The sequence below is a fragment of the Aotus nancymaae genome, unplaced genomic scaffold, assembly GCF_030222135.1.
Source record: "Aotus nancymaae isolate 86718 unplaced genomic scaffold, 86718_ANA_hifiasm-v0.15.2.pri h1tg000008l, whole genome shotgun sequence".
Lineage (NCBI taxonomy): Eukaryota > Metazoa > Chordata > Mammalia > Primates > Aotidae > Aotus > Aotus nancymaae.
This window is the reverse complement of record NW_026988419.1, coordinates 42199627-42227520: the sequence shown is the minus strand read 5'-3', so window position 1 is coordinate 42227520 and position 27894 is coordinate 42199627. Positions and strand designations below refer to the sequence as shown.

The window sequence follows — 27894 nt, the reverse complement described above, 5'->3', positions numbered from 1 at the left end:
AATATGTCCATAAATTTCAGATGTCACCCATGTCCATTTTGTCAGTACCTGCTCTGATATGTCATTACTTCAAATGTTAGCCTTTATTAGTATTTCGTATGTTATTTCTGCCATTCACAAATATTTTTAAATTAAAAATTCTAAACCCATCAATTCTGTCTTATGACAGCAGGAAAAAAGAAAATTTCACAGTCATAGGTCTTAGATCAAGGTTTTATACTGCAGTTAGGCTGGTGTTGTGTTACATTCTCTCTGGCAGATTTCCAGATGTTCAGATGTCTGGATTTTGAGCCAGAGGCAGAGTGAGCAATTACATACTTCTCAAAATTGGGCTGTCATGACGTGAAATGATTTAGTGTTCTTTAAGACATCTTGAGTATAGATTATGTAGCATTTGCAGAGTATGTATTATTTGGAAAATATTTAATACTCACATTTTTGTGATACCATTTGGAATACAAACATTAGCAGCCTTCTAGGACTGTAGATTTTAAACCTGATAAGGTCAAAACTCTGAAATGGCAGTTAATGAACATCCAGACAAATATAGGTGTAAAGTAATTTGGCACAATCTAATTTCTGAATTCTGCTTCCTCTCTGCATGGGATTTTCTTTCAGGTGGATAATATTTGGAAAATTTTTAGGTTTTGGTCCCCTCTTGCCACATAGTATTCTTCTGAGACAGCAAGTGTTCTTATTTTGTGTGGTCTCAGAGAAAGCAAACTTCTCTTAGTATAATTTGGAATAGGCAAATCTTCCTTGTAATAATCAGATATAAAACAAATATTTTTACTTTTGGAACTAGGCATTATGAATAACCCAAAATGTATAAATTATTTATTTATTTATTTTTAATTGACAGATAAAAATTGTGTACAACATAGTGTACAACATATGGTGCACAACATAGTGTTTTGAAATATATATGCATTGTGGAATGGCTAAATCAAAGTAATATACATTACTTCATATATTTATTTATAATTAGAAAACAAAGGCTTTCTTAACAATTTACAAGTACATATAATACTTGTTATTAACTATATCATGTTATAAAATAGATCTCTTGAACTTACTCCTCCTATGTAACTGAAATTATGTCTCCTTTGACCAACATATGACAATCCCTTCTTTCCCCTCCCCCACTTCTGGTAACCACTAGGTAGATAAATTAAAACGTTGAAGTTTGCTTGTAAATAGATGTTTTCACTCTCCCCAAGAGTTTTGTTTTTAGCGTTTGTGTCATGCAATGAATGAGAATATAATCAGTTGAGTTTTGAAATTCTTATTTATTGTAAGAATTAAGGAGTTCGGATGAATGTAAAGTTTTAAGTAACTTTAAAATTATATAAGGATACATCTTTACTGTCAGGAAATATAGAAAGCCTAAAAATATCCCCTATAAAACATTAGCCAGGTGTGGTATGTGCCTGTGGTCCCAGCTTCTTGGGAGTCTGAGGCCAGAGGATCACTTGAGCTTGAGAGGTCAAGGCTGCAGTGAGCCATGATTTTGCCACAGCACTTCAGCATGGGTGACAGTGTGAAACTCTGTCTCTTTTAAAAAAAAACTCTTATAATTTTATTCTATGTAAAACACTTATTTGTGTTTTGAAATCCTTCTGTGTAAATGCTTGTACATAAAGATAAAAATAAAGCACTTAGAAAAAAGCAAAATTGAGTTTACGTTAGCTGTGCTTTTTTCCAAGGTTATTTTAATGTAGTAATATTAGTCAAGTTTTTAAGTATTTGAAATAATGGTATTGCTTTTATATTTTGCAGATAAACCACATAATCCTATGGTAAATGCTGGAGCAATTGTTGTGACTTCATTAATAAAGGTAAAATGTTGATGTTTCATTTTAACCTAGTAAACTTTTTTTTTAATAGCTAAGGCATAAAGATGAATCTGGGATTATTTATGTAGAATTATGAAAAATTTTCTCTTGGTGTTAAAAAATTTGTCTTATGGTATAGAGTTAGAATCTTTATTTCAAAATAAATGATGTAGTCATTTCAAGGCCAAAATTAAAAACAGATTACTCACTGTAAATTCCAACAGTTATTTACTCTTGGCTTGAAGATCTGGAAAATATTTAAAGTCTGCTGAAGAAAGGCATAGAGGCTTTTCTTTTTAAAGTTTTGATATTTTCCTTTCTTTTCCTTTTGGCTCTTCTAGAATGAACAGTTATAAATAGAATTAAAGGCATTTTACTGTATATTTGTTATTAGTATATGTAGGAACAAATGTTCTAGAACTTGTTTAAGTCAAAGTACATTTACCCTCAAATAGTCTTAGGTCTTTGATGCTCTGATGAGCTGAAATCCCAATTTTTATTTGAACTTGTTTCATTTGTTTTACTTAAATCATGCCATAATTAAAATTAAATAAGGCTCATTCCAATTATTAAGTTATATTTTCTTATGCTTTGAAGTTTGCATTATAAGGAGTTTTTTCATTTTTTTAAATTGTTTGATTTGCCTTAATAATTGGAAGATCTAGTGTTTTGACATAAGTATTTGAAAATGGTTCTCTTGTAACAGATTTTTAAATCTATCACACAATTTTAGATTTTTCAGATTTTTAATTTCTAATTATAAATTTTATTTATTTAAATAAATTTTGTGTTTGGAAACATTTGTATACTTCTTTGGTAAATCTGTGCCTGTTTATTCCAAGTTGGAGTAAAGCATCACTACATGGCTTTGTAAATACATTACTGTGGATGAGGTACCCTGGTTACATGAAGTATGTTCGAGTATAAATGAAACCCGTGCCCCAGTTCAAAAAACTTCATCTAATTTGTATACTATAAATCCTTTAACTTTCAAGGGTTTTATATCTATGAGAAAAAGATTTTTAAATTATTATTATTATTATTATTATTTTTTTTTTTTTGAGACGGAGTCTCGCTCTTGTTACCCAGGCTGGAGTGCAATGGCGCGATCTCGGCTCACCGCAACCTCCGCCTCCTGGGTTCAGGCAATTCTCCTGCCTCAGCCTCCTGAGTAGCTGGGATTACAGGCACGCACCACCGTGCCCAGCTAATTTTTTTGTATTAATAGAGACGGGGTTTCACAATGTTGACCGGGATGGTCTCGATCTCTCGACCTCGTGATCCACCCGCCTCGGCCTCCCAAAGTGCTGGGATTACAGGCTTGAGCCACCGCGCCCGGCCAATTATTATTATTTTTGAGGCAGAATCTTGTTCTGTCACCCAGGCTGGAGTGCAGTGGTACAATCTCGACTCGCTGCAACCTGTACTACCCAGGTTCAAGCAATTCTCTGTCACAGCCTCTCGAGTAGCTGGGATTACAGGCACCTGCCACCACACCCAGATAATTTTTTGTATTTTAGTAGAGATGGGGTTTCACCATCTTGGCCAGGCTGGTCTTGAACTCCTGAGCTTGTGATCTACCCGCCTCAGCCTCCCAAAGTGCTGGGATTACAGATGTGAGCCACCGTGCCCAGGCCTAAAAGCTTTTTAATAGAAGGCTAGTATCTTAAGAATCTATATGTTTACTTTGGCCCATTTAATTCTTATAACTCTAATGAAGTAGATATTATAGCCAAGTGTTTTTAAAATGTAACTAATTGTAATAGGCTATGGAGAAAATTGTCAGTTTGAGGTGAAAGAAAGTTGAAAAATGTGATTATTTGCAAGGCACAGTCCTGCCTTTAGATAGCTTACTTTGTAGTATGAGAAATGCACAAGTAAATGGGTCCTTATAATAAAATTCAATAAATACTGTGATGAGAGAACAGCTTCATTAATAATTGCTCAGATTTGAACAAGTAACTTAAAATTAGAAATAAGGAAAGTTACTGTAATGTATATGTTAATGCTTGATGAGACAAACACCAAAATTGTTTCTTCCCAGAAAAATATCCACATACCATAATTTTACATAAATTTCCGGGTGTTCACCACCCTTCGAGGCTGATCCATGGATCCCAGTTTAAGAATTCTTAAACTGGAGAGAGATTGACATGGTACACTAAGCATAGTTTCAAAAAAGGGCTTATGTAAATAATTAACAGAAGACTTCCTTAACTGCACACAGTTAAAAATCTTTCATTAAATGATTCATGGGCTTAACAGATTACACTGAAATGCTGCATGTGGGAATTGCATGTCTGGTCATATCACACCATCATTTACTAGTTTCACTTGCCATGTTTAGTCATGAGCCATAAACTATACATTGAGCTACATTTTAGAATGAGTGAATAGAAACAGTTAAAACATAAACACAACATATATAGAGTTCAACAGTGTAAAAATTTGAATCATCTTGGACCTACAAATTTGATCACTGAGTTTTATAAAAACTTAAATTTACTGGTAAAGTTGGAAATGAGGCTTTAGGGTATGGTTTATATTTAAGGTCACTTTCTTCCGAGTTTTTGTTTTTTAGCACGTGTTTCACAAGTGCTTTTTTTTTTTTTTTAATGAAGTTCATACAAATCTTGGAGAAGAAAGCCTGCTATAACCCTATGTAAAATTGAATACTCCAGAATATGTAATATTTTTCTTAGGATCTTTTAAGGAAAGAATCAATTCATATGTGTGATCTCTGCAAATTGTATAATGACATAATATTTATAAATTGGTATTGGTTTGAAATTTAGGTAATAAAACCATAGCCAAAAGGGCTTAAACATTGTCAAGCTCTCTTATTTTACATACATGGGGAAACTGAGAGCCTGGCAGGGTTGTTAACAGCAGTAGAGTTGGGCATTAACTAAATCTCCTGATACTCTGTTTGCTGTTCGTTACAATTCACTCTGCCATTTTAATGTAGGTGTTTGCCATTTCTCTTGATGACATCTTTAACTTTAATTGGCATAGTTATATTGCCCAAAATGCAGAAGTACTATTTTCTTGATTTGAACTGGTTCAAACGATAATAATTAATTGGTTTAAAAGTTGTATCTCATTTGGTACCAAATGTCTCTAGTCATTCTTTGGACATTAGTCAGTAAAGAAACAGGCCCTTTTCCAAGGTGCTTGCATCTGAGTACCCAAAGCCATGGACATTTCACCATGGCTAGTAGAGGTGAATTCTGTTTTTTAGCTCTTTTAATTGATGACCTTAAGGCTATTTGTGATTTTTTTTTTCTTTCAAAGTTCAGGAATTTATCATGGTGCCATTAAAATCATTTCTTCATTTACTCCCCTCACCCCAAAATTAAGTAGAGTCTTTAGTAAGACTCTTGATTTCATAATTTTGTAGTGTTGATATTTTTTCCTTGTAGGATTGGTGGTGATCCTCAGGAAATGGGGGAAGAGGCAGAGCAAATATTCAAAAGGATTAGCAGATTGTGGAAAAAAGGAGGATTTGGACAGAAGGAGCCTGTTGCATAAATTCTTAACTACTAAGCTTATAGGAAAACTCCAATATTTAAAATTTTAAACAAAGCTATATAGGTAAATACCTTTTTAAAAACAAATGTAATTTTATACTTAAAATGCACATAATTTTTAAAATCATAAGGATACTATACTTCCTCTCTTTTTCTCTGTGGTAGCTACTTACTTTAAAGGAATACTTTTTGTTATAATCTGTTTTATTTGGGATGGTGATAAAGTGTGATTGCTTGATTAAAAGGAAAGAATAAAAATAAATTTGAAAGGAACAGTTTTTTTTTATGACATAGCAGTATACTTATATACTTTTTTTTCTTTTCAGTGGCAAAAATTTCACTGAGTTTTAGTTTAAGAGTTAAGATCTGGTGATAACTTAAGGGTTAAGTAAGGTAGGAAAATGAGGACAACATACTGCAAAATAATTGCCACATTTAATGCTTTTTCATTGTCTTATGTGTTTTTATCTCTCAGAGTTTTGTTTTTGTTTTTTAGAGACAAAGTCTCTCTCTGTTGCCCAGTCTAAGTGAAGTGGTACAGTCAAAGCCCACTGCACCCTCAAACTCCTGTGCTCAAATGATCCTGCCACCTCAGGCTCCAGAGTAGCTGGGACCACAGGCACATGCCACCATGCAGGGCTAACTTTTTGTAAAGATAGGGTCTTGCCATGTTTCCCAGGCTGGTCCCCACCTCCTGGCCTAAAGTGATCCTCCCAGTTTGGTCTCCCAAAACTCTGGGATGACAGGCGTGAGCCACTCTACTTGGCATGCCTCATTCTAGTGGTAGTTTCCAGTTTTTGTCATTTAAAGAAGCTCTGTTTTTTCTTTAGTCAAAAGTATTCTTGAATTGTAAAAATTAGGGTTTTTTTCCTCTTTAAACAATTTAAGTGTACTCATGGAAAATCAAGACAAGCTTAGTTAATGTATATGCAGTGTTCAATTTGGTCATGTTAGCAATAAACTGCTAGGTCTGCTTATAAGGCAGGTTTTTTAAGTGGTTCGTGACTCTGAGAGTAATGAATGATGTCTTGGACCGGCAGCATTCAGAAGATAGGATTATATTGGTTAATTTACTTCATGTTTATATCAGTTTATGCTTTCCTTTTTTTTTTTAATGAAAGGTAGAGCATTTATTGTCAACTGAAAATTGTTCTATTATTTTATTTTTAGGGTTAATCTGTGAAAATACTAGATCTAGAACAACATTCTTTTATACCTGGAGTATCTTATTTTTTATTTACCTAATACTCTTTGGCTTCAAAGCACTTTCTGTCATAAGACTAAATTAAGAGTATTTCATAAAATCATTTTTAGTTACCTCTATTTGCATTTTTCCTCTAGGATCTTTAATTTTTAATTGGCTTGTACCTCCATATTTTATGAATGGAATCAAGTGAGATACTTCTAAAATAACCCTGATTAATGCATTGACTTTAAGTGAGCCATTTTAGTATTGAATTTATTGGCAGATATCCTTGTTAATAGTGTTTTTCACCTGTGTTATAAAGTATAATACATAAATCAATTCATAAATAACACTGTAAAAACAGTATAAAAACACTGCAGTATAGTTACATTAATTATTTAATAGACAATGTTAAAACTCTGCCTCTTTATCAAATTTTCATTCATACAGTATTCTTCAAAGGACTGCAAATTTTGTAACTTGATAGGCATATTTATAGAAAAATTTGTATAATTTTCTGGTATCAGGATCTGGTTACCCTTTTCAAACAACCCATATGGGTTTGTTTTTAAAAATCATTTGGTGAGTGGATTAGAAATTTTGATTAGTATATTTCTTCCAATTTAGTTTATTTTAAAAATGTTTCCACTGTATTTACTACAAATTATTATTTGTATTTACTACAAACTTTTTCAAAATTAAAATAATACAATATCTAATAATGTTTGTACAGTAATCTTCAAACTGGAATAAACATATTTTGATTCCATACTTGGAATTCTTTCCAAGGAATAAAGGGGCGTTGATAGTTTTAAGATAAGTCAATTTCAAAATCTGTTTCTTTATGCGCCTTTTAAAAAATTAATCTGCCTTTAGTCCAGGTGTCCTCTTATTTTCCAAAAGGAAGACATAGGTCTCATGTCTTTCAAATTTTAGTATAGTGCACTGCTTCAGGTTGTAAAAACCTCTTAGCCCACCAGCAAAAGAGGACATTTTGAAATATTAGAGTCAGTAAAGGATGTGAACCATTGTAATGACTGTTAATAGGTCCTGTTGTATACTACTAGGTTGTTTCCAGTTCTTTGGTTTCAACAAAATCTACAGAGGATCTAATAAGTTGCCAGTTAGTAAGAGCACTAGCATAATTTTTGAGGATAGAGTACTGTGTGACTTTTGGCATGTCATGAGCTGGAGGCATGTAAAGAACTGAGTAACATTGCTATAACAAAACTTTTTAAATTTTAGTCTTCTTATCCATTATAAGCAAAATTTTTCAATTCACACATCTGTAAAAATTAAAAATAGGAAGAGAATTAGTCCTGAGTTCATTCTAGCAATAGAAAATACCCACTGATAGATGAACTAAAAATCAATTACTGTTTCAAATGGGAAAGAAAACTACTCAAAAGGAAAATCTTTCAAATTAGTATGGGAATTATTAGCAAATAAATATTTTTTCTTTAAACTTTTTATTGTGAAAAAGTTCAAACATACATAAAATAGACAGACTAGTATGGCCAGCTCTCACATACGCATGCCCAGCTTTTACTTTTGTTAACATCTGTTTCTCCACCCGACCTACCCTACTACTCCATAATGATTTTTTAAAAATCATTTTTAGTTTTGCCTTTGTGTAGGGGGGGTGGTTTACTCTATTTTGTATATGTATGTGTGTGCTTTTCCTAAGAGCTTTGCTAATAAGCTTTTTACTGTAACTTTTTCAGAATTAATATGACATGTTAATGATTATTAGATCTCATCTATCTTTGGGGTACATGAAGTCTTTCCAAGAGATACGCAGGCAGATATATTTTATTGACTTTAGTTAAATGCCATTTCCAGGATAGATAATATGAACAAACAATAATGAAATGCCTTTACATTTAAATGGGGAAGTTTTGGGGAGAAACATTCTTCAGTCAATGCAATTATTCAATACAGGCATACCTCAGAGATATTGTAGATCACCTAACTAAAGTGAAGATTGCAAAAAAGAAAGTCATGCAAATTTTTTTGTTAACCAATGCATACAAAAGTTGTGTTTATACTATATTAAGCGTGCAGTATATTACATCTAAAAAAATACAGTGTAAATACCTTAAGTAAAAAATATTTTATAGCTAAGAAATGCTAAGGATCATCCAAGCCTTCAGTGAGTCCTAATCTTTTTGCTGGTGGAAGGTCTTGTCTTGATGTTGATGACTACTGACTGATCATGGTGGTGGTTGCTAAAGGTGGTGGTTGCTGAAGGTGGTGGTTGCTGAAAGTTGCTATGGCAATTTCTTAAAATAAGACAACAGTGAAGTTTGCCACATCAATTGACTCTTCCTTTATGAAAGACTTCTCTGTAGCATGCAATACTATTTGACAGCATTTTACTCAAAGTAGAACTTCTTTCAAAATTGGATTAAATCCTCCCAAACCCTGCTGATGATTTATGAACTAAGTTTATGGAATATTCTAAATCCTTTGTTGTATTTCAATGATAATCAGAGCATCTTTAACAGAAGTAGTTTTCATCTCAAGAAACCACTTTCTTTGTTCACCCATGAGAAGCAACTCCTCATCCGTTCAAGTTTTATCATGAGATTGCAGCAACTCAGTCATATCTTCAGGCTCTACTTTTATTTCTGGTTCTCTTGATATTTCCATTACATGTGCAGTTACTTATTCCTCTTGGATCCGCCTCAGTCATCCATGAGGATTGGAATCAACTTCATTTAAACTCCCATTAATGTTGATATTTCGACCTCCTTCCATGATAACGAATGTTCTTAATGACATTTAGAATGGTGAATCTTTTCCAGAAGATTTTCAGTTTACTTTATCCAGAGCCATCAGTTAAATCACTATTATTGCAGCTATAGCCTTATGAACTGTGTTTCTTTTTTTTTTTTTCCGAGACGGAGTTTCACTCTTGTTACCCAGGCTGGAGTGCAATGGCGCGATCTCGGCTCACCGCAACCTCCGCCTCCTGGGTTCAAGCAATTCTCCTGCCTCAGCCTCCCGAGTAGCTGGGACTACAGGCGCGCGCCACCATGCTCAGCTAATTTTTGTATTTTTAGTAGAGACGGGGTTTCACCTTGTTGACCAGGACAGTCTCGATCTCTTGACCTTGTGATCCACCAGCCTCGGCCTCCCAAAGTGCTGGGATTATAGACGTGAGCCACCGCGCCCGGCCTGAAATGTGTTTCTTAAATAGTAAGACTTGAAACTTGAAATTACTCCTTGATCCATGGGCTGCAGAATGATGTTGTGTTAGCAGGCATGAAAACATTATGCTCCTTGTATGTCTCCATTAGAGGTCTTGGGTGACCAGGTGTACTGTTAGTGAACAGTAATGTTTTGAAAGAAATATTTTATTTTCTAGCTGGTCATGGTGACTCACACCTGTAATCTCAGCACTTTGGGAGGTTGAGGTAAGAGGATTGCTTGAGCCCAGGAGTTCAAGACCAGCCTGCGGAATATAGTGATACTTCCATCTCTATTAAAAAAAACAAAAACAAAAACAAACTTTGAGCCCTAGGTTTCAACAGTGGGCTTAAAATATTCATAAACAATGTGGTAAACAGATGTGGTCTCATCTAGGTTTTATTATAAGCACAGGCAGGGTAGATTTAGCATAATTCTTAAGGACTCTAGGATTTTTGGAATGATGAATGAGCATTAGCTTCAACTTAAGGTTCAGCTGCCTTAGCCCCTAACAAGTCAGGCTGTCCTCTGAAACCAGACATTAACTTTTCCTCTTTGACTATGAAAGTCCTAGATGTCATCTTTCAATAAAAGGCTGTTTTGTCTACATTTAAAATCTGTTGTTAGTGTAATCACCTTCATCACTGAAGTTAGGTAGATCTGGATAACTTGCTGCACCTTCTGCATCAGCCCTTGCTGTTGTTTCACCTTGTACTTTTGTGTTACAGAGATGGCTTCTTTCCTTAAACCTCATGAATCAACCTGTGCTAGCTGCAAACCCTTTTCTGCAGCTTCCTCATCTCCCTCAGCCTTTATAGAATTGAAGAGATTTAGGGTCTTGTTTTGAATTAGGCTTCGGCTTAAGGGAATGTTGTAGCTAGTTTTACTTATTTATTTTTTATCCAGACCACACAAACTTTCTCCATATTAGCAGTTAGGCTGTTTTGCTTTCCATCATTCATGTGTTCACTGAAGTAGCTTTTTAAATTTCCTTCAAGAACTTCAAGAAATGCAGAGGAAACTTTGCATTTACAACTTGGCTAACTGTTTGGTGCAACAGGCTCAACTTGTCTGTTTCGGCTTTCAGCATGCCTTTCTTACTAAGCTTAATAATAATCATTTCTAACTTTTTAAAAGTGAGAGATGTGCAACTCTTCTTTTCACTTGAACATTTAGAGGCCATTGTAGGGTTATTAATTGGCCTGTTTTCATTCAGTATTGTTGTGTCTCAGGGAATAGGGAGGCTCAAGGAGAGGGAGAGAGATAGGAGTGGACGATTAGTGAAGCAGTCAGAACATACACAACATTTATAGGTTAAGTTTGCCATCTTACATGGACATGGCTTGTGGCACCCCAAAACAAGTGTAATAGTAAGAGCAAAAATGACTGATCACAGATGTCTTATATCATCTGACATATAATAATAATTACCAAAATTTGACACACAGACACACAATTAGCACATACTGTTGGAAAAATGGTACCAGTAGACTTACTTGATGCAGGGCTACCACAAACCTTCAATTTTTAAAAAAATGCGTATCTGTAAAACAATAAAGTGAAGCTCAATAAAATGAGGTATGTCTGTATTTTGTTTTGCTCTATTTATATAATCTTCCTAGAGCATTTTGAGTACTTTACCCAAAATGTTATATTGTAAATGATAGACATTGGTAAATACCAGTTGTTTCTTAAAAACAATGTAAAAACAAAATTTAATCGTGCTTTAATTTAGTAAGTCACAAAATAGACCAGTTATGTGACCACAGTCTAGAGTTGAATGGTTTTTATTTTTGTATATTAAACATGACAGCCCAATGAAGAAAACTTGTATAAGTTTTATAGGGTACAGTTTAGGTCACAGAATGAAAGTTCAGTGTAACTTGTTTATTTTACATTGATTATTTAACCAGTAATTGTCCATATGACTTCCCAATGCAAATGCTGACATCCGTTTCCAAAAGAGTTGTTTTTTTGTGCTTTTTCTAAGGTTACAAAGGTTTTTGTGGTTTAAATGTTGTTACATATTTTACAGCATTAGGATCTATGGAATATTTTGACAACTGCAACAGTTCAATGAAGTTGGTAATTTCTTCTTTTAATTATTTTTCATTGAACAGCTTTGGAGTTACATTTCTACATTTTGATTTCTGGTATATTATAAGGAAAGAAAAAATTATGTCAAAGGTTACTTTAGAGAAAATACGTAGATAGTGATTACAATATGGCTGTAACTAAATTATGCTTAATCTTGTTGAAGTTTGTTAATGCCTAATTTTGATCAAATAGTATGGTGTTCCTTCCAGCTACTGATTGTATATATGTGATTGCACATCTTTCTTAAATAAGTTGATTTGTAGGTTTTCACATATTGTCAGCCACACTCTAATCCTCTTGTAAAGAATGAACCTGGCTTTATTCAATTAAATAATTCACTGGTACAGGTTTTCCTTCCATAATATTTTAAACTATAATATTTTGGATTTTTTTGAGGGTAAAGTAAAAAAGAAAAATGTTTTAAAAACTTTAGTTGTCAAATTATTTTAATTTAAGCCTCTTTTAGAAATTAGAGATGTATTGTTTCTTTTGGGTGCATATCACCAATTAATACGTTTGATTTCAGATCTACAACTTACTGCTTTGTAAACTTCGCCGAGGTAAAATGAAACCATTTGGCTACTTGAACTGATCTACGTTACATAGGTTTTTCCTATTGACATTTGCAATAGATAACATGTCAGAAATGAAAGTGATGAAACAATACATCTTCCATACTCTGAATTGGCATCATACTAAATACAATAGAAGCTAATTTTTTAGAGACTGTGAAATATAATTTTTTTTAGTTCAAGTATTATCATAACAAGTAAGAGCTACTAAGAGTAGAGCTTTCTCTGTGGTAGTAAAATGTAACCAGAATGTTTGCATATACTGGAATTATAAAAGATTAGTTAGTTTTGCAGCATAACTCATTTTTGTAACTCTAATATTAGTTTAAGGATTTAATAAAATACAAGTAGCTTGTTCTTAATTGAAATCATATTTTATATATACTTAATTCTTTTCAAAGGGTGAAACTTTATTTTAAGTTTTTTAAAATATAAGATAAATAACACATTTTAGCAAATATGTGCTGTCAAGAAAGATAAGGGAATTCATGATAACTTGTATTTAAAATTCTGTAACTTTGGGTTGGGTTAAGATATACTTAAAATAAAGCATTCCCTTTGTAATTCTGATGCATTCTCAACATATAGGTATTAAAGAACATGTAAAAAAAGTTTATATAAATATTAAATTACTTTAGAACTATTTCCTAAATTTAAAATTACTAATGCAGTATATTAATTTTAATAGTAGCTGTTTGAAATTTTGATATTAGCTTGAAACTTAACTCTGGTGGTACCTATATTAACGTATTTATGTCTCTTATTTTTTTGCAGCAAGGAGTAAATAATGCTGAGAAATTTGACTATGTAAGTGCAATATGTCATTCAGTTTTCATGCCACATTCTCTATATATTTGTTTGATTACTAATATTTCCTAATTTTGGTTTATAGGTCATGCAGTTTTTGAATAAGATGGCGGGTAATGAATATGTTGGATTCAGTAATGCAACGTGAGTATTTTAAATACTGTTTTGTTACATAAAGATACAAATCACACAGTATATTTAGAATTGATCTGCTCTCCTTTTATTATAGGGAAATGAATGATTTCTAAATTACATGACAGAAACACTTAAAAATGCTTTAAATAGTTTTGCAAATTTCTTATAGGTAATTTTACAATCAGAAGAGATCCCAAGTTTATCTCAAATTACCGGTGCTTGTTCAATTTTATCTTTGCTTATAGCACCTGTCTTACCTCTCTTCTATTTCTGTTCCAGGCCAATTTGATTTTTACCCCAATTTTGTATTTTAAAATTTCCAAGTCTACAGAAAAGTCGAAGAAATAAATATCTGGAATCTTTTACTTATGTTTTCTAATATTTTTGTCATACTTGCTTTTTCTCAACCTCTCTCTCTTTTTTCCTGAAACCATTTCAAATTAAGTTGTAGACATCGTGATACTTCACCCTTAAATAAGAAAGCATATATAATCTAAGAATAAGGACATTCTCTTACATAACCACAATACCATTAACACTTGTATGAATATTAACGTTGATTTTAAAATATCAGGACATTAATCAATATATGAATGTCCCCAACTCTTCCCCAGGTGTCTTTTACAACTTTAATTATTATTTATTTTTGATTCAGGAACAAGTCAAGTTTCTCATATTGTATTTATTACGATGTCTGTTTTGTCTCTTTACTTAGAACAATTCCCCAGCTCTAGATCCTTGGTTTTAAAAATTTTATTAAATGGCTTTTATTTTTAAAGAGTGCTGGCTGCTTGTTTCATAGACTAGGGCTTGCTGACTTTTTTTTTGAAGGACCAGACAGTAAATATTTTAAGCTGTGGGCCATATAGTCTGTGTTGTAACTTCTGAGTTCTGCTGTTTAGTAGAAAGCAGCCATAGACAATATGAGGCTGTGTTCTAAAAAAACTGTATAAAAACAGGTAGCAGGCCATTGAATGGATGTTTCCCATTTTGTATTTGTCTGATTGCTTCCTTGTAATTAGAAACATTATTATCTTAAGCATTATTGTAACATTATTAAGCAGTTTTAGCATGTATACTAACTACTATTTTATTCTTATTTTGCACTTCCTGCTTCACATTTCAGGAGTACACATTTTCAGGTTGCCTACCTTCCCAACATTAATTCATCAGTTTAAATATCTTTTCCAGGAAGTATTCCATGAATCTCAACTTGCCTCTTTCCTGTGCTCTTCTATTACTATATTTTATCAACTTACTACATGTCTCTCTTTCCTCCATAACCACCATTAGACTCTGACTTCCTTAAGACCTAGATAGAATGTTGTATCTTCCAGTTCATTTCTATATCCCTGTTATCTGGCAGATAATAGGCACCTGAGATAGTGTTGAAGAACTATGTGTCAGGCACTGTGATAATTGCTGACTACTTAGTCCTTTATCTAAACTATGTTGATTTTTTTTTTTTAAAAGTATAGCAAATTGATAAGAATTCAAAATGTTAAAATGTACCATTAGAAGGGGCTGTCCACCTCAGTGATACAACTTTACCCACAGTTCCTCTAATATCAGCAGCCCTTTTAGACTTGTAGGGTAATTCTCAAATATACTGCAGGTTACGTCTGTCTAAATCAAAACTCAGTTCTCTTTCTTTCCAAACTGCTTTTTGCTCTAGCGATCCCTGTGTCAGCTAATATTATTATCCTCTCAGGGTATGTTAGAAATTGAGGCTTTATATCAGTCTTTACCCTCCCTGTTTCTCCTTTTTCTCATCAGGTTGGAAAATTATCCAACTGCTTGCATGTTTGATCATCCTCCTTTTGTTCCTATCACAGCTGCCTAAATTCAGGCTTTTGTTGCTCTCATTACAGTATTCTCTTAATAGATCAGTCATCACTTCTTTTTCCCCTTTCCCAAACCGATGTCAGAGTTATCTTTCTAAAATGTAGATCTGATTAGATAACTTGTTTGAAAGCCCTCAGGCTTTTGTTTTGTGGATGGTCAGGAGCTATTACATTATTTGACATCTGTTGGTTTTGATAATTTGGTCCCAGTCTCCTTTGTCGGTTTGATGTTTTGCCACTGTTCTCCATGTGCTTTTCCCAGTTATATCAGAATATTTGCCATTCTTCAGTGGATCACTGTCTTTATACTTTTATAACTGTTCATACTGCATAGAATTTGCCAGTGCCTAGGCTTCCCCCTGAAATCTGTTAGTCCATTGAGTCCTGCAAGTTCCATTTTGTGTTTCCCACTCTCAGTGAAAGTTCCGTGATTATGTCAAGTTCCCTGATTATGTCAGTTAAAATGGACTCTTATTGTACTTTTGGGTAGCTAGAGGATCCTGCAATTTTTCAGTACATTTTAATGGTAGAATATTTGAGAATTTTAAAGTTAGAATTTTTGTTTACAAAGCATAAAGACTAGAAAGGGCCTGAGTTCATTTTAGTCATTTTACAGTCAAGAAAATGAAGATTGAAAGAATTATCACTTAAACAACTTGTCCAAAGCTACTCAAATAGCCTACTGACAGAATTGATTGGAACTCTATAGTACTGAGTTCATTGTTCTATATGCTGTACATTACTATACGAATGAAATTATGAGCAATCAGACTTTTACAGAAAGTACATAGAGCAAATGTTGTTTTTTCTTCTTCCAGGTTTCAGTCTGAAAGAGAAAGTGGAGATCGAAATTTTGCAATAGGATATTACTTAAAAGAAAAGAAGGTTTTTAAATTTTTGTTTCTATTTCAAATTATTCTTTTATTTAATTGAATACATGAAGATATATACTAAGAATTCAACAATAGCCTTTAAGCAACTACCTATTACTATTTAAGGTGCAGAAGTTTTTGCAGAGTGCTTTTTGGTCAGTGATAACAAATTGTTAATGTTATTAAATGGATTTGTATCTGGCAGTATTTAAATATTTGACTAATTTTATTTATTAATGTAAATTTTGTTTGAGGTTTCATCCATTTTTTCAAAAGCATAATGTCTGATTAGTGTTAACTACCCTCGATTTTTTTCTTTTTTAAGTGGCTGGTCCAGTAACTTGATTTATAAATCATGAATCATTTTATCATTGTCAGTTAAACTAGTATCTAGAAACTTACATGATGCCATCTAATTTTGCTTTATTATTCTTTATTTTGTGTTTATACTCTTTTAAAAGTTACATGCTATTTTATTAATTAAAATGAAACACTTGTATACATTTGAAATTTAATTTTCCTGTATTTCTCTTCTTATGTGCATTCCTGTGTGCCTGAATTTTTAATATCCTTTCTATTTTTTTAGTGTTTTCCAGAAGGCACTGACATGGTTGGTATATTAGACTTCTACTTCCAGGTAATTTAATTATATAAATTGTATATATAAATGGATGTGTCAGCTGGGCTTGGTGGCTCATGCCTGTAATCCCAGCACTTTGGGAGGCTGAGGTGGACAGATCATGAGGTCAGTAGATTGAGACCATCCTGGCCAACATGGTGAAACCCTGTCTTTGTAAAAATACACCACCCTGTTTTTGTAAAAATGCAAAAATAAGCTGGGTGTGGTGGTGCACACCTGTAATCCCAGCTGCTCAGGAGGCTGAGGCAGGAGAATCTCCTGAACCCGGGAGGCGGAGGTTGCAGTGAGCCGAGATTGCGCCACTGCATTCCAACCTGGCAACAGAGTGAGACTCCTGAAATAAAAATAATAAAATAAATGGATGTGTCACATTATGCAAAATACAGATGTCTCAGAAATCTTGGTTCTAGGCCGTGAGAAAATACATTTTCCATTGACTTTCAAAAATGTCTTCATAAAAGGCAGTCTCATGTCTATGTTGCCTAAAAATTCATGCCGCAAAATGTAATAGGGAAATTTTTTTCTGAAAACATATTTTAAGAATTGTCAAAAATAATGTACGCTCCCAGAAATTGGCAATCCTAGTTAAAAACTGAGCTTGAAATTTTTCTTAGCTTTTACATTTTATTTAGGAAAAGCTATTATTATTAATTTTTTAATCAGCATTTAAAAGTGTGAATGTCTCAGCTGCCTTGGTATCTTTTGTAATTTCTTTGTTACTACTCTATTCTGGCTTATCTGGTCCCAGTTCATTTCTGCAGTGTCTGATGTTGGGCTTTCTTCTAAGTTAGAGTAGCCCTCAATATTCAGGGGGTGAGGTTGGGCAAGAGGGAACAGGCTGCACACAATGGGCTGTGCTATAGAACTCAATTTAGACTAGCCTTCCTGGAGATCTCTTCTCTCACCCACACTTTCAGTTCAATTTATTCTTACATACTTAACACAGTTGGTGCTATTGATGGGACTGTAACGTGAAGCTACATAGTAGGCTACATTATTGCCAATTTATAGTTCACATTACATTTCCCTGTTTTTACTTTTAAAGGTTCTTTAATTTTAACCTTTCAGTAATCTTAGAGAATATACAAGGGAGGTTGATAATAAGTTAGATTTTAATAGATATCCAGGTTGCAGCTAGTCATCTGTCCAGTGTGAAAAACTGTAAATTGGGAATCCGATCATCAATATAAAATGTAAGTTCTAGCCCAGCCACTTATTAGCTATGTGACCTAATTTTAGCTACTGATCCCTAGTTTCCTAATCTGTAGCATATGCCTAACCTACCTTGCTGTATTATGTTGAAGATAACATGAGATGACATGTGAAATTCCTTTGAAACTATGTCATATCATTTAACTCCAATAGCCTTTATTTTTTCCCTAGTTTGTATGAATTTTTTCCATAAGTTTCTTTTTCTTTAGAATACATATTTAAATTTGGCTGTTATAGCTTAGATGCTGCTAATCTACTGTATCGTAAGATTTCTATACTTGATGGCAAAAATCAAGAGACAGCTGTAGAAGTGGTACTGACTGTTTTGGAGAAGAACTGCATCAAATTGAACCGCCATTGAGGTTAGCAGCAGAGTACTCAAGTCGATATTTTGGCAGATTAAGAGTGTGCTGCCCTATGACAAACACAATTCCAATTAATATTAAGTATAAATTAGAAAATGATTATTGGAATTCAGAAAGCCTTGCATGATTAAATCGACCTTATCATAAGTCTTTGATATCTGGGGCAGTATTCTAAGTCTATTATGTTATTTTTGAGAAATAGGGAAGAGATTTTTTGTATAAATAAGCAATCTAGTCAAGTTAAACACACAGTGTTCTAATTCACTATAGTTTTCCTCCTTGCTATTTCCAAACCCCTGTGCCTCTTGTAGATCTTGGAGTATGGCTGAGGAAAATTTACAAGTTGAAAACCCATTCTTCTCCTTTCCACTTTTCTTTTTTGACCCCATCTCATCCCATTTGGAAAAATTTGTTATTTTCATTTTATGGGAAATTTGGGTTTGGTATGGGGAACTATTTCCATTATTTTGATTGTATTTAAATACACACATTTTATTCTAAAGGGTATATTTAGCACCCATAGTAAATATCATATAAATATTAATAAGTGGTCCAAAAGATAACATTTTGGTTTAGGCTTACAGAGCATCTGAGACAGATCCGCTTTATATTTTTCTTCTCCTTTGTCCTTTGCCTGTTACCATATAAATGGCGATGCTGAGCTTTGTTATGGGTGAAATGTCAGGCACTTTAGCATTTTCTTCTAAAATGGTGATTTCTCATGTAGACACTATCATAATCATCATGTATGGTGCTTTGTCTTAAAAATATTTCATGGCTCTTTTTTTCTGTTGTGTTAAAAATAATTATGCTTGTGTATTCCACAGAAAGTATTAATATTTAAGCAAATTTGATTATCACATGGAATAATAACAAATCTTAGTGTTTAGGGTCTGGCTATTCCTAGCCTAGTTCTGCCATTAAAAGACTGAATATCTTTGGCCAAATCAGGGTAAACTTTAAAAGGAGGTAGAACTTTGGTCAATTAAAATCTTTACAATGTCATCAAGTTTATATTAAAATAATCTCTTTGGAAGAAATATTTCAGATCTATATGAAATACCAAATAAAATAGAATATCTTAGAAGCAAACAGTAGTATTAAAAATATGAACCTTAATTTTTTAGAATTCTGCTTTTTCTTTTTGTTAGCTGTGCTCCATTGAAGTGACTTGTGAATCAGCCAGTGTGATGGCTGCAACACTGGCTAATGGTGGTTTCTGCCCAATTACTGGTGAAAGAGTACTGAGCCCTGAAGCAGTTCGAAATACATTGAGTTTGATGCATTCTTGTGGCATGTATGACTTCTCAGGGCAGTTTGCTTTCCATGTAAGTAATTGTTTAATCTTAATTTTCTCTGGCAAGAAACTAGTGTGAACTGGTTCTTTTAAAAATGCAGTTTGAACTTTGCTTCTAAAGCTATATATTAATTTTTGAGAGAGAGGATTGTTTTCAAGGTTAATTTGTTACAAGGTTAGTAAGGACTAAGAGCTAAAGTCTACCAAATGTTTTTAAGAACTTGGAAGTTTAATTTATAGAACCTCATCCCTTCTGCTTTTAAGGCATTCCAGTGTACAAGGTTAGTATAGTCTTTCTTTACTTTTAGTTGTTAATGTCTAGCATTATGATGAGTATATATCTTAAGAATGCTTTAAGTTCAGAAAGATTGCAAAGATGTGATGTTTCACATCTTTGGTTACAGCTGTAGTTTTTTTTTTTTTTTTCTATGTTTTGAGACTTTTTTTTTTTTTTTTTTCTGTTTTCTGAGATGGAGTCTCGCTCTGTAGCCCAGGCTGGAGTGCAGTGGCGCAATCTCAGCTCACTGCAACCTCTGCTTCCCAGGTCCTGGTTCAAGCAATTCTCTTGCCTCAGCCTCCTAAGTAGCTGGCATTATAAGCACTCACCACTGTGCCCGGATAATTTTTGTATTTTTAGTAGAGGTGGGGTTTCACCATGTTGGCCAGGTTTGTCTTGAACTCCTGACCTCGTGATCCTCCTACCGCAGCCTCCCAAAGTGCTGGGATTACGGGCCTGAGCCACCGCACCTGGCCTAGCCATAGATGTCTTAAGGACTAAAAGTATACTAAAGTTAAAACTTAACAAAAGCATACTGCTTTAAGTTCTGTTGTGCATTTGCCACTTGTAAAGTGTATAGACTTTTCTTATTTAATTATGCTCATGTCAAGTCATAATAGCCTTCTAAAAGTTTTTTTTTTTTATTTTGGAAATTTTCAAACATGTAAAATGAGAGAGAGAGAGAGAGAGAGATACATTTAATGTTATCCATCACTCAGCTTCAGTAACTATGAAAACATTACCAATCTTGTTTCATCTGAATGTGCATGTTTCCCCTATCCTTGTCATAGTTCAGTATATAATTCTAAATAAGGACCCTTAACAAAACATAATACCATCTTTACATATAAAAAAACTTAAATATTACATATGAAAACTTTAATATTATTATTACCATCACCATTAAATTTAATATCATCAAAATATTTAGTCTGTTCAGATTTCCTGGATTGTAAATTATTATATTATTATATATCCTTGTAAATTATTATATTATATATTATATATCCTTGTAAATTATGATATTATTTTATAATTTGTTTGACTTGGGATACAAATAAGCATACATTGTGATTGGGTTGTGTCTCCCTTTTTTTTTTTTTTTTAAATCTATTGGTCTTCTTTTCTCCTGTCTCTTTTTTTTCTTATTTTTGGTTGAAAAAACTGGGTCATTTAGTCTATACAGTTTTCCACAGTCTGTACGTTGCTGATTACCTTTGTTCCATTGTCTCTTGTATTTCCTATAAATTTGAAGATCCAATTCGGGTGTTTTTTTGTCTGCTTGTTTTGTTTAGTTTTATATAAGAGTACTTTATTGGTATATTTCTATCTAGAGGTGCTTACTGACTGAATGTTAGTAAGCAATTAATGAACACTGCCCTAATGACATTAATTTTGTTTTTTATCATTTGTCAAGTTTTGCTAATGTAACTTAAATTTTTTGAGGAGAATTAATTTAAATTACCATTTTAGAAAATCTTTTAAGAATATATAACTTTTTATTTTCTATTTGTAAAGTACTTTTTAAAAATAATTGGTTATATTTAAAAACAATATGTTTATTTTAGAACAATTAGAAAATATAATCAGGAAGAGTAAAAGCATCCATAGCCCCACAATTTAGATGTAACTGCTATAATTCCTTAGAGTGTATCTTTAAACAAGTTTTCTATATTCAAATCTATCCCACACTGTTTTATAACTTTTTTTTTTTTTTAATTGAGGTGAGTCTCACTCTGTTGCCCAGCCTGGAGTGCAGTAGTGCGATTTTGGCTCACTGCAACCTCTACCTCCTGGGTTCAGGTGATTCTCCTGCCTCAGCCTTCCAAGTAGCTGAGATTACAGGCACCTGCCACCACACTTGGCTAATTTTTGTATTTTTTGTGGAGACGAAGTTTCGCCATGTTAACCAGGGTGATCTCAAACTCCTAACCTTGGGTAATCTGCCCACCTCAGCCTTCCAAAGTGCTGGGATTACAGGTGTGCACCATCAGGCCCAGACTTATAACTTTATTTATAAACATGTTGATAAAAATGTATCTATATTTTTAATGTCTACTGTATGGATATATATTTAAAATTTTAATTTTTAAACCAATTTTCCCAGTTTGTTTTTTGTTTTGTTTTTGAGACAGGATCTTACTCTGTCACCCAGACTGGAGTGTAGTGGTGCAGTCATGGCTCACTGTAGCCTTGACCTCCTGAGGTTATGTGATCCTTCCACCTCAGCCTCCAGAGTAGCTGTGACTACTGGTGTGCACCTCCATGTCTAGTTATTTTTTGTATTTTTGTAGAGATGAGATCTCCCCATGTTACTTGGCCTAGTCTCTAACTCCTGGAGTTGGAATTGTGATCTGCCTGCCTTGGCCTCCCAAAGTGCTGAAATTACAGGAGTGAGCCATGATACTCAGCCCCAATTTCCCTGTTGTTGAACAAAACATTTCTTATTTTAAAATGTTTACCTGAATACTTATTTTACTGAATTATTTTTAGGTCGGTCTTCCTGCAAAATCTGGAGTTGCTGGGGGCATTCTTTTAGTTGTCCCCAATGTTATGGGTATGATGTGCTGGTCTCCTCCTCTGGATAAGATGGGCAACAGTGTTAAGGGAATTCACTTTTGTCACGTAAGCATATTTTCTTGATGAAAATAATGATATAAGTTGAGCCATCCACTGATTCTTTTTTTAACCCATTTTCCATAGTCATTAACTCTTGGCCCTCTGCCTACATATAGAGTGCCAGTTACTAGGTAGCCATGGAAATACAGAGGAGCTTCAAGTTGCCTCTGTCAGACAGCTACCATTTAATTATTCCTACAGAAAATTATATTTGTTTGATGGTAATATTTTAATTTTCCTGGTTATAATTAGTATCAATTTTTAAAAGCTCAACAAAAGATGTTAAACTTAGAGAAGTAATTTAAAAGACAATGTATCTTAAGAATTGTTTTGTTTTATTGTATCTTTAATCTGCATGGTTGAATATCTTTATCCCTTTATCCATTGACTACCTTTAAACATTTTTTTGAGGAAATAAACACTGAAAATTTAAAAAAAATTTAAAAATTTTTAAAGTGTTACTGCTCTTGATAGTTCTGTATTTTGTTGTTACCCAGTTCCTGCTAATGTTTCAACTTCTGGCTAGAGTTCATATTAAGTACCATACTCAATTAAAATTGTTTTATTTTCCAGTCTTTTACAAAAACTGGAGTATGACATTGGATTATATATAAAGTATAGTAGATTGTACCAGAGTACTTATTTATATTTTAATGTTGCTTTACACTTATTTGATAGAAGAATTCTTTCATGTGGCTGACTATAAACCCTATTTTGTAGAAGATGAAAGTTAGACAATTTGATTGTCTGAGCCCTAGGATCATGTTAGTAAATAATGTTTTTAAAGCTTGTATCCATATCTTACTCTGATTTTAGTTATCATCTTGATGCATTATATTGCTTTATTAGCATGCAGTGATGATTTCTAAGCTGGATGATATAAGCACAGTTTGTTAAAATATGAATATACATAACCAGTGAATAGCCAGTTGCTTATACCTGTTATGTGTAACTGTTTACAGGACCTTGTTTCTCTGTGTAATTTCCATAACTATGATAATTTGAGACACTTTGCAAAAAAACTTGATCCTCGAAGAGAAGGTGGTGATCAAAGGGTAAGCAAAATTTTTATTTAGATGATTAAGTAAGATTTTTAAGAGAGAAAAAGTGAGATTTGCTTGTATAAGTGAAATCTTAGTTTGTTAGTGACTTCAGGTCTTTGCTAATCATAAATGAGTGAAATCAAATTGTTGACATTTTAATCCAGTATTTAATCACCAGTATTAAATACTTAAATATTGCTTAATAGATATAGATATTTAAATATTGCTGTTTCATTATTTAAATCAAAACTGGTTAGCCTAGTGTCAGGGTTTTCCCCTCCTGTTTTTCACTATCTTAAGCAAGATTTTTAAAATTGATTCTGCTAAAAAAAAAAAAAAAAAAAAAAAAAGGACATTGGAACATGCTATAAATCTAATTTAAAAGAAAGCATTGCTTTACTCTTAGTATTTGTCAGAGTTCTAAACTGAAGTTCATTTTAACTTCTTGCTTACTGTGTAGATGGATATGTAAAAGGATGATCATATTAGTGAGAGACCATGTGAAGCCTCATAATAAGTTTTATAAGCCACTGAGATTAAATTTTTTTTCCAGAGTGTTTAATGCAATATTCCTAATAATCTTACAGTCCTGTTTTGTTGCCAGTGTATTTGGCTTCATACTGTTCTACAGATATATTACTTTTTTAGAAGTATTACTAAGAGACAGAACTTAACTTTTTTGGTCTATATAGTTTTTCACTGTACCAAGGGACTTGTGTTGAGAATTTTGATTCAGTTTCTTTGCGTACCATATTGAAAATGTTTGTAGCAAAATTACCTAATTAGACTTCAAGATAATATGAAGCACTTGTAAATAGAAAATATTTTTAATACCTCTTAAGTACATTTTCTGTAGCGCTAAACTAAATTAACTTCTGTTACTATGTAAGAATTATGCAAAACCAACAGAATACTATGAGTCGACCTGAGTAAGATGGAGCAAAATGTCAGAGGTGGTGGTTTAAAATGTTAACAGATTTTAATAATGTTCATTGAAAAATACCATTTTATAGCTTGGACCTTTCTTCACTCAAGTGCACTAATAAATTATGTATGTTGCTTGAACAACTAGCATTCCTTTGGACCATTGGACTATGAAAGTCTCCAACAAGAACTTGCTTTAAAAGAGACAGTATGGAAAAAAGTGTCACCTGAGTCAAATGAGGACATCTCTACAACTGTAGTATATAGAATGGAAAGTCTGGGAGAGAAAAGCTAAAGAAATGGGTTCTAGTTTCAGAATGTTTCTTCATTCAATCTTTCAAACATCTTTAGCTTTTTTTTTTTTTTTTTTTTTGCAAATTATAAATATTTATTCGAGGTATTTTTTGTTCTCAACCTTCGGTGCTGGAGCCATAAAGCTTTTTTTTCCTTTTAATCTTTGTATAAAGATAATACATTAAAAAGTGAATTTGTTGGTCTTTAAAAAAGTATTTACAAGTAAATAAATTTGCTTTAATTTTAAAAATACAAAAAGGAAAAATTCTCTTAAATTTTTCTTGATGTAATTAAAATTTTAACTATGTAGTCAGATAATCCCATTTTACAATAGTAACAGAAAATTGTAATACTTAGTTCTAAAATTCACACATTAAACTCATAAGTTTTGTTGCATTTTGTTTTTTCTTTTCCATTTTTGAAACTTTGACATGATTTCTATAGTGGCGATAGAAAGTACTTCCATGCTAAATGCAAAACTAAAAAGACAAAATAATGAACCCCAAATTACTTTATTTAAAATAGCAGTGGATTATAAAATTAGCTTACATTTACATTTATGCTACTTTTAGTGATAGATTGGTTTTACATTTTTAAAAATTTATTTAAAATTTTATCAAATGCTTTAAAATATGTCTCCTACCTTTTTTATTTTGCAACTCCTCTGTTTCTGTCAGAATTGTTATATACAGGAGTGTCTTATGTTACTAAAACATTCCAGCCAAAGAATTTCAGATGTGAGATAATGATAAAAAGCTATAATGGTTAGTTACTCAGAAGGAGAAACAGTGAGTGTCTTCAAGTGAATTGTTCACCTAAACAATTTTATTTTCATATTATCCACATAACATTTTCTATGTTATATTTAAATATGAACGGCAAATTTTGTTTTTTAGCTTTAAAAATTTTATTATCCTAATAATTTTATAATTGCTAATATTTCTTTTGTGATAAATTATAGCATCTCATGAAGTTTGTTCTATTTGAACTCTTAGAGTACTTGGGAAATGAGTTTAGTCTGCAGGTAGTAAGTATGCTACTAAAATATGTTAGATCTGAATCCTTTTGTTTGGTAATAAAAATGCAATATTGAGAATCAAAACTTGTTTTTAAGAGAACTATAGATTTTATACAACCTGATTTCAAATAATTATTCATCATGTTTAAAGTTGTCTTGGCAAAGTGATTGTAAAATTGTGTAGGACCTATTCACACTTCTTCCTTCTTCCGTAGGGGAATACCTCTCTGGTTTTCCCCACAGTTCGCCTACAGTTTCAAGTTTGTTAAAACCTGTTTATTTTTTCAATTCATTTTTAAACTTTTTTTGTGGGGGATTAGAAGAAAAACTTGGTGGTTTCTTAGCATGATGGTGTATGTATGTGGTAACAGAAAGTCTGTAAAAGTGAATATAGTGTAGCAAAAAAGATTTCACTGGGTATTTTAGATACTAGTGCAAATATAGAAAATCTTGATCATAATGTCTTGAATTTGGGAACTATGATATTAAGAAAAGAAGTTCCCTCCCAGAGGTGCTGGCCAAAAGCCTTTTGGGCTAACTTAAGTATTAAATTTATATATTTAAATAATTATATTATTAGTTGTAGAGAATTTTCCCGAGGGTTTTATGCTTACTTAAATGTTCTTTGAATGTTCAGATGCATATCCTAACTGGATGCTTCTCAAGGCCTTACTGCATATTTGTGTTGTATATTTGTGTTAGTTGCACCAGGGTCATTTGTAGTTTAGGCAATCGAATGCTTTAATTGGAAAAAAGGCATTATGGTTTCCCCTATGTTCTGAATTGTTACATTTTACCATTCCGTTTAGAAGTTGGTTTTATTTTATAAAATGAAGATTTAGTTTTCATATCATGTACGTATTTGTATAGATTTCAAAATTAGGTTAATTTGTGGCACTTACTATTATTGTGTTGGTAATGTTTAAATGCATACTTAAAAATGAAGTACTGTTATCTAAGCTACACTGTCTAGAAAATGTTAAGAATGAGCATCCAGAAATTTTTATAGAAAATTATAAGTGGAAGAAGAGATAAGATATTGTGAATAGGCCCTCAAACTTAAAAAAGAAAAAAACTGCCAGTTTTAAGGACATATTTTGATTCTTTCAGTATTCTTAACACCTTTTGAAACAAAGTTCTTAAAAGTACCCAGTATTATTGGGTTTAATGTTTTATGCCATTATTGATTCTTGATATTCAAGCATTTACAATATAGCATATTTGATTTTCTTTTTTCTTACTTTTTATTTTTTGGCATCGTTAACATTTCATTTGAAATGCATATTATTCCTGAAGTACTTTGTTTTTAGCATAAATGTTGTGCATTTTATCTTAGTGTTTGGATTAAAACATTTGTGTTGTTTAGCTTTCTTTCATTTGCTTTGTATATTTAATAATGTACCTTTATTTTCCAGTATGCCTGCATTTTGTATTGTACAATAAATTTATTTTAAGCTGATTTTATTGTTTTTTTTTTTGTTTTGTTTTATAAAAGCAACTTCTACATTTTAAGTACAAAAACAGTTGGGATTTTAACTTAGAAAAAAAATATCCTTTATGAAGATACTATTAAGGTGTTTGCTATTCTGAAGCTGCCTCAGTGTAAACTAGAAATACTCAAAAGGGCTTTATTTGATTTTTTTTTTTTTAGTGCAATGTAGCATTAGTGGTTTTTGTGGGAGGAGGACTTTTCCTATTGGTTATACTAGAAGTATTTGAATGAAAACTTTCCCTCAATTTTTTTGGTTGTTTTTCCAACTTAAAAAAAATGCAACCCTATTTGTAGGTTATTTCTACTTTCTGAGGAGGAATATTGTTATTCACCATGAAACTCTCATTTTGTCTGTTGTTGCCTAAAGAATAGGAAAAACATTGCTAAACCAGTGAAGAGTATCATAATATTGCTTTAGAATAAAACTTAATCTCAGCAGAATTTATATTAAACAGAATGACAGTGATACATAAATTCACCTTAACTGCTTTCTGAGGGCATTACATTTTGAGAAGGAATTTTGTATATTTCCACGTCATGGTCCAAATTATAGTACAAATTATAGAGACTCCATGTATTGTAAGTCAAATATAGTACTTAAAATTTTTCTGTTTAATTAAATCTGCCATTCATATTCTGGAGA

The 27894-nt window shown here is 32.5% G+C and overlaps 1 protein-coding gene across 3 annotated transcripts in view; it reads left to right on the top strand.

Moving 5' to 3' along the window:
* Nucleotides 1–27894, top strand: part of GLS (glutaminase) — an 81381-nt gene that overhangs the window by 27641 nt on the left and 25846 nt on the right. Inside the window, exons 7-15 of one of the 3 annotated variants that reach the window (XM_012442415.3) lie at nucleotides 1780–1838; nucleotides 13187–13219; nucleotides 13305–13363; nucleotides 16017–16083; nucleotides 16657–16707; nucleotides 19439–19615; nucleotides 22355–22486; nucleotides 23443–23535; nucleotides 24596–27218. In XM_012442415.3, coding sequence (XP_012297838.2) covers nucleotides 1780–1838; nucleotides 13187–13219; nucleotides 13305–13363; nucleotides 16017–16083; nucleotides 16657–16707; nucleotides 19439–19615; nucleotides 22355–22486; nucleotides 23443–23535; nucleotides 24596–24742 — 818 coding nt within the window. In that variant the 3' untranslated portion in view covers nucleotides 24743–27218. Of the gene's footprint in view, nucleotides 1–1779; nucleotides 1839–9591; nucleotides 12401–13186; nucleotides 13220–13304; nucleotides 13364–16016; nucleotides 16084–16656; nucleotides 16708–19438; nucleotides 19616–22354; nucleotides 22487–23442; nucleotides 23536–24595; nucleotides 27219–27894 lie in introns of those variants that run through there. The other 2 variants (XM_012442414.3, XM_012442417.3) reach the window with 2 other exon arrangements.